We start from the raw sequence: 7,238 nt of genomic DNA, 5'->3' as shown, positions 1-7,238 counted from the left end.
GCTCTCTCTCTCTCTCTCTCTCTCTCTCTCTCTCTTTCTCTCTATTTGTCTCGGTGTTATCGATTCCATCGCAGGGCGTGCTATGTAAATTGAAAAACAAGACCATCCGTCAGTAGTGTCTTTAGGGAATTGTTCTACCATGCGAAGTGACATGAACTTGTGCAGATGTGCAAAAGGAGCAAACGGTTGCAGTAACGTGGACAATAAATAATAAGCGAAACGATCAACAAAGACACAGCCTCAGCAACGACATCAACAATATTAAGAAATGATTATGGTTTTTTAAAATTATAATTATATTATTCATTAACAGTATTAGTCAGCTACGACTGGAAAAACAGCTATTTGTCGAAAAAAGTATTTCCCATTCACCGATAACAACATGTTTATTTATGACTGAGCAACGTGTAACAAAATAATAGCAACATAATATGAGGTCTATACACTATGTACGGGCGTCTTCGGTGTTGTGATTTTTGCGCTTTGTCGTTTTCCCCATCGGGGGAATGTTTTCTCCTTCTTTCTGCTTTGACGTTGTATCCCTCTCAGTCCTGATCAGTCGTGACAGGCAGTGTCGAAGCCCACCTCCTAAATCATCTACATTACTGTTTTGATTGGAGCGCAAACTCCCACGTTTAAGAAAGATTTGCATTTTGTATGTGTATTATACATGTTGCAGTCCCCCAGAGCAGTGCTACTGACTGATATTGTCTTTAGGCCATTCCCAAAAGGGGGGGGGGGGCGGATATTAACATGTTCTTATGTTCAGTAGAATTGTAAATGGGCTGATTTATCAATGTCATGCTCGTACTGTGCCAGAACATTATTGGGGTAACTGCTGCTTTTTATTTTCGCCATCCTTACTACTATCGTCATTTTCCCTCTACTTCTATTGTATGTTTGTCACTCTCTTGTGAACTGCTATTTCCGGGGTGCCTTGATAGTCGAAGCAGGCTTTATGCTGTTGAGGTCTAAGAGGTGAGCAGAGTAAGCCTGATTCCCCGTTTGGACTTCTCTGCTGACATCCACCCCTTGGCGCTCATATGAAGTTGCGAGCGCCGTAAAACCTTACTAAAACTAACTAATACACGTTGGATATTCTGACACCGTGGTGAAATCAGGCACTCGTCAAAATAACGAAATCAAAGAAATCAGCTTTTGGGCAGATGGGCAATTTTTTAATTACTTCTTTTCGCTCAACACCTTTTTATGTCTGTTGAAAAATACATTTCTGTGTGGATTTTACTGAAAATCCTGATTAAAGGGACAAAAAAAAATTAATTTTTAGTTTCCAAGGACTCTCAGGCAATGAAATTTTCCTAAATTTCACGCCATTTTCTCGCTAATTTTACCTCTGGAACCAGGCGATCCTGACCTTCTTCAATCGCAAATGTTTCGACTTCTATTCAACATAGACTTGTTTTTCACCAAAAGGATGGCAAATGAATAGGCTTTAAAACGAAACCGATAACCCCATATGCCCAATCATTGACGAGCACCTGATTCCACCACGTTGTTACACAATACTGAGACCTCCTGTAAAGTTCACGTCGTTGTTCACCCTCAGTCTCCCCATCGACTGCTGTGAGCTGGTGATCGTCCACAGTGTGCCCGTGGACGTGGAGCTCACCCTTCTCAACCGGGCACAAGTCGAGGTGAGTGTGCTCTGTATGAGTGTGTATGTGTGTGTGTGTGTGTGTGTGTGTGTCTGTCTGTCTGTCTGTTCTTCTGTTTGTCTTTCTGTCTGTCGGTCTGTCTGTTTATGATAAGGGACTATATTATGAGTTCTGTCTGTGTGTGTATTTGTCTGTCGTTCTGTCCGTCTGTCTGTCTGCGTGTCTATCTGCCTGTCTGTCTATCGGTCGGTCTGAGGTGAGTGTGCTCTTTATTATTAATTTCTGTCTGTCCGTCTGTCTGTCTGTCTGTCTGTCTGTCTGTCTGTCTGTCTGTCTGTCTGTCTGTCTGTCTGTCTGTCTGTCTGTCTGTCTGTCTGTATGTCTAGGTTTCCCCTGTAAACGAACTCACTTTTCCAAGAGAAATTTCACCGACACACAATCAAGTTGGAAGCAGCCCACCACCATTTTAACACAAACGCAGAAGGTGGGAGTTCGGTTACCGAGTTGGAAAGTTATCATTGTGAGGCATCTTGGTGAGTTCAGGCGCTTGTCAAAATAATGAAATCAAAGAAATCGGTATTTTCTTGACCGAGGGCAATTTCTCTCTATTTTAAAAAAAAATTGGGTAGGGAGGCTCACGTATTTTAAGTTAATTTAAAAACACATTTTTGCGTGGACTTCACTGAAAAATATTGATCAAAGGCACAACAAATGTAAATTCTAAGTTTCCAATGACTCTCAGACTATGGTAGTTACCTAACTTTGGCGGCACTTTCTCGCTAATTTTATCTCTGAAACCAGGCGACCTTGATCTCTTTCAACCGTAAATATTTCGACTACTATTCTACATAGGTGGGTATTTTTTACACTCAAAGGAGGGCAAATGAACAGGCTTTAAGATGATGCCAATAACCCCATACGCCTAAAAATTGACGAGCGCCTGATTCCACCACGCCATGACAAAGAGTATTCACTTCTGTCGGCTTGGATTATGTATCCCACTCAGCCCGGATTGGCTCTGGCATGCGGGTTCAAAGTGTGCCTCCTCATGTGAAATACATGTAAATGTGTCGTTGGGGTTGTAAAGCTTTACACGTACATGTAACAATCATGAATTCTTTTGCACACAATCAATAAGCGCTCGTGGGTGGTTGGCCAGCGATCTGATGCTCCTTCTTCCCTATCATACATAATTTGTTGTCCTAATATATCTTCCCTTTCTTGTATTTGTGTTTAGCTTTCGAGTCCCAACATACACATATGGCCCGAACAACTTTGCGACAAACAACACAATGCGAGAAACCGAGTTGATTTGAATTTAGATAGACGGACAACGGGAAGGAGTGGGATACCATGATCGTTAGTGTTTGATCCTGACCTGACACAAGAAGAAGAAGAAGAAGAAGAAGAAGAAGAAGAAGAAGAAGAAGAAGAAGAAGAAGAAGAAGAAGAAGAAGAAGAAGAAGAAGAAGAAGAAGAGGAGGAGGAGGAGGAGGAGGAGGAAGAGGAGGAGGAGGAGGAGGAGGAGGAGGAGGAGGAGGAGGAGGAAGGAGAACAAGAAGAAGGAGAACAAGAAGAAGAAGAAGAAGAACAAGAACAAACAACAACAACAACAACAACAACTCTAATCTCCGGCACCTATACGACCTATCTGTATTGCAAGTACCCTAGTACTATTTACTAACACTATTAATTGATTTACTAATCTGTCCTCAGCTGAACTCTGTACTGAGCTCCGAGGTGGTGGTGACGCTGTCCGGCCGCCACTTGTACAACACATTGGTGGCTCTGTGCTGTCGGCACTTTGATCTCACCTCCACCACCGTCACTGGGATTCCCATGAAGGTCAGTGAGTTGTTCAGTGTGAGTGTGTTGGTGCTGGTGAAATGTGTTTTGAGTTTTGTGGGTGTGTGTGTGTGTGTGTGTGTGTGTGTGTGTGTGTGTGTGTTTGTGTGTGTATGTGTTTTGTTTTGCTTTGCTTTTCAATGCTCTTGTTTCGGATATATATTTTTTAAAATTTTGAGTGTTTTGTTCCCCTCTCCTGTTCAGTGTGAGTATGTCGTTGGGTATTTCCAGTGTTCCCCTCTTTTTCTCGTGTGAGAGTGTTGTCGTTCGCGGGTGTGTTTGAGATCGTTTTGGTTATTTTTTCAATCGATTTTTTTTTAGATTAACGTTTCTCTGTTTGTGTGTGAAATTGATACGTTTCCTATGCCTCTTACGGTTTCAGGTGCTGCGTTTTGTTTTCAGAGCTCCATTATCTATTTTTGTTTTGATTATTGTTTTTCATTTGTTTTTCTGCTCTCGATTTTTGGCAATTGTTAATCCTTTTGTTAGAAGGAAGAGATGGTTTTATTTTTCTTTGTTATACTGTTAAACTGTATTTTTTTTTAAATTTAATTAATTAATTTTTTTTGGGGGGGGGGGGGGTTATTATATTGCTTCTGTTACTGGCGCGAAAACGGTCAAAACCAGGATAAAGACGAGAGAAAACATGTATAAGTGTGGTTGAATTTTTTTTTTAATGACAAACATACAAACTACACCACCCGAAGTGAACAATCGAGCAGTCGCTTATAATGATATTATAAGTCACGTGGTTTAGGCGAGAAGCAGTTTCGGATGTCATAACCAAGATTGGAAAAGCAAAAGTGGGGGGGGGGGGGCATTTCAATAGTTACAATCTTTTATTGGAAATCGGGAAGCGTCAAGACAAGCACGCTGATTAGGATTTTCAGTATGACTGTAAAAAAGAAGTTTGTTACTGTAGGGATCGAAAATATGGAAATTGTCAAAGCAAATCGTTAACAAATCACAGCCCTTCGTCAATAATATTGTTGTCTGAGGAAGATTATGAAAATCCACTGGCCGACACCATAAAAAAATTAAGTGCTATGGAAGCGAACCAAACATCAATAAATTATTGTCAGCCAGATTTTTTTTGAATGGGGGATGGGTTGGACACACACTCAGGAATCCAGCCAACAACGTGACAGGACGAAGACTGAGATGGAACCCCGAGGGGAAGAGAAAGAGAGGAAGGCCGAGATCTATCTGGGAGCAAGATCTTGTTGGAGATATCCAGGCACATGGGACACACATATCTGGCTGTTGGTGGAGAGATGATCCAGAACAGAGACAGGTGGAGCTCATCTTAACGGCCGATGTAATCTTAAATCAGGGTGAAAGTCACGAATCATGATGATTAATGATAATGTAGGCTGACACAGCATGACACAAAAAGAAGGAGGGGTGCTGAGACATCGGAAGGAAACGACGACTGTCACCCGCCATAACCTCACTGCACCGAAAGGTAATCAATTGAATTTGCATACGCAAACTTCGGTTAATGTCATTTTATACAGGGTAGACAGCTGTCCCAGTTATCGAACCTTCGAGATTGGGTCGGCGGGCAGAAAATCAGACTGGTTTAAGAGCAGCAGTTATTGGCCAGAATATGTTACGAGAATTAGCTTGGAATTGTTATGACGTGTGGTCTCTGTCGCCATTATGGTAATATTGACATATAATACTAGGTATCCGCGCAGTCTGTATAATAATAATAATATAATGTCTTTCTGACCGGCGGCTATGGTGTAATAATGGGGGAAACCCTCCCTCGTTCCAAATGAAAGACATTGATTTTATTCTCATCTGAGAGGGCTATTTTATCGAATATCTCTCTCTTTTAGTTGAGATTCTGTCTTCCAGTCAGCACTGTTGGTTCTGGTAGGTAGAAGGTCAGAGCGACCCACCTCGTTGATGGTGCAAATTGTGTTGATGGGCCCGTAAAACGGTTTTTATTGTGGTTCTCTTAGCTTAATGAGAAGTAAGTTCTTTGAAGAGTCGGATGTAACGGCTGTTTTGTATTAATTTCCTTTATTATTATTATTATTATTATTATTATTATTATTATTATTATTATTATTATTATTATTATTATTATTATTTTATAATCAGTTTCTTATATTTGTTTCTACGTTGTTATTGTCTTTTTTCGTTTATTTTTCTTTCTTTCTTTCATTCGATTTTTTATTTAGGGTGTGGGGGGGGGGGGGGGTGCAGACAGACCTCCTTCATATTTTCTGATTACGAAACGTGTCTTTGTCATGAAAACTGAGCTAGGGCAACTCGTAAATAAACGTAAAGACACTTTCTCAATAGAAATCGAATCTGGTACGATGAAACAGGCGTCGACACAGAAAATGTGACGGAGGATGTGCGTCGTCTTAAGAACGAATGCACATTGGTCAAATGATTGATCGGATCGATTCGGATCGAAACACGGCGCTGGCTAATGCACCCGTTATCACATCACATAGACCCTGCTTTGTTTTTATTATATTTGACACAAAATTCCATTATTGCATTCAGCTCGTTAACGAAAAATTCGGTCCTGCAGTGTCATGCGATACGCAGTGACCTTTGTATTGGTGATTGGATGCGATTTTCATCAAATGCACCAGATCATGGCCACGAAGGGACTTCCATCGGTCGAATGGATCCGATTGACATGATCAGATCGGTTCAGGTCGGGAAATAACGCTGACCAGTCCACCTTGTATCAAATAGATCTCTTCTTTACTGCATCAAATTTGACACAGGTCCATACGGGCTTTTATGGCTTTTCGCGTGCAATCAAAAGATCTGACCCCACACTGTTATGGTATTGAAACTGATGGCAACGATTTACAGCAAATGCTCCGGGTCGCGGCACTGGAATGTCCTCCTTCTTTTCTTTTCCTCTGTTGTTTCTGTCTGCCCGTCTTATTTGTTCCGAGCACTAATGACGATTATTGTGGCGATATGCATCCCTTTGCTCAAATCAATAAACAAACACAGAGAATCAAATGTGGGCAGTTGGTGGGTGCTCTGGTGTAGTTTGCTCCTTCTTTCCTACCAAACGTCTTTCGTCCTTTTCTCCCCTCCTTTTTTGTGTATTTTACTTTCTTGTAACGCATCTGTTCTTCGGCACTTATTTGACCTTATTGTTTTGCAAGTGCCGAAAAACTCTTACGAAGACGACAGAACCAAACATGCCTGTCGTCGGCAAAGTGTTCAAATGTCCTAAGACCAGAAAGCAAAATGTTCAGTGGAGAGGAAGCCTTGTTAAAATTCTTTTATTCAAATTGTTCCTACAATTTTTTCCTTGCCTTTTTCAATCTTTAAAATTTGAATTTTGACCAATATTTCATGACATTTTTTTGCTTGGTTTTTGTTTTTTGTTTTTTAAATTGTTTTCTGTGTACATGTATTTTAAAATGGCAGAGGGGTTAAGAAACACAGATTTTAGAAAAATGACATAATTTTGGGCGAAGTACATCTGAACAGCAGGATACATTATTTTTGGAGGAGTTGATCATATTGGGCCAAAAAGATCGCTTTTACTCGTCCGTGAAGGAAACTGTGACCTCCCTCAAACTCAAATGTAGTATACCATCAATTCGGGATTTGATTAAGACTTCTTCACTGGGCACTGACTCTTTAAAGTTATTGTTGCCAAAATGGACATGTGTCTATCTACAACATCACTCGAAAATAAGAGCGGCCGTTACACTTTTCCCCAAGACCGGCGACACTTCCCTCCCATCCTCCCTCCCTCTCTCTCTCTCTCTCTCTCTCTCT

General features: G+C 41.0%; 1 protein-coding gene across 1 annotated transcript in view; it reads left to right on the top strand.

The window, feature by feature from the left end:
* The window catches only part of LOC101857341 (integrator complex subunit 13), a gene marked incomplete in the record, with an annotated part of 266,815 nt that overhangs the window by 191,460 nt on the left and 68,117 nt on the right, over positions 1-7,238 (top strand). The window contains 2 exon segments of the mRNA XM_005099704.3: positions 1,568-1,655; positions 3,333-3,461. Of these exon segments, the coding sequence (XP_005099761.2) occupies positions 1,568-1,655; positions 3,333-3,461 (217 nt within the window).

Source organism: Aplysia californica, unplaced genomic scaffold (genome assembly GCF_000002075.1).
Source record: "Aplysia californica isolate F4 #8 unplaced genomic scaffold, AplCal3.0 scaffold00222, whole genome shotgun sequence".
Lineage (NCBI taxonomy): Eukaryota > Metazoa > Mollusca > Gastropoda > Aplysiida > Aplysiidae > Aplysia > Aplysia californica.
This window is presented reverse-complemented; position numbering and strand designations above follow the sequence as displayed.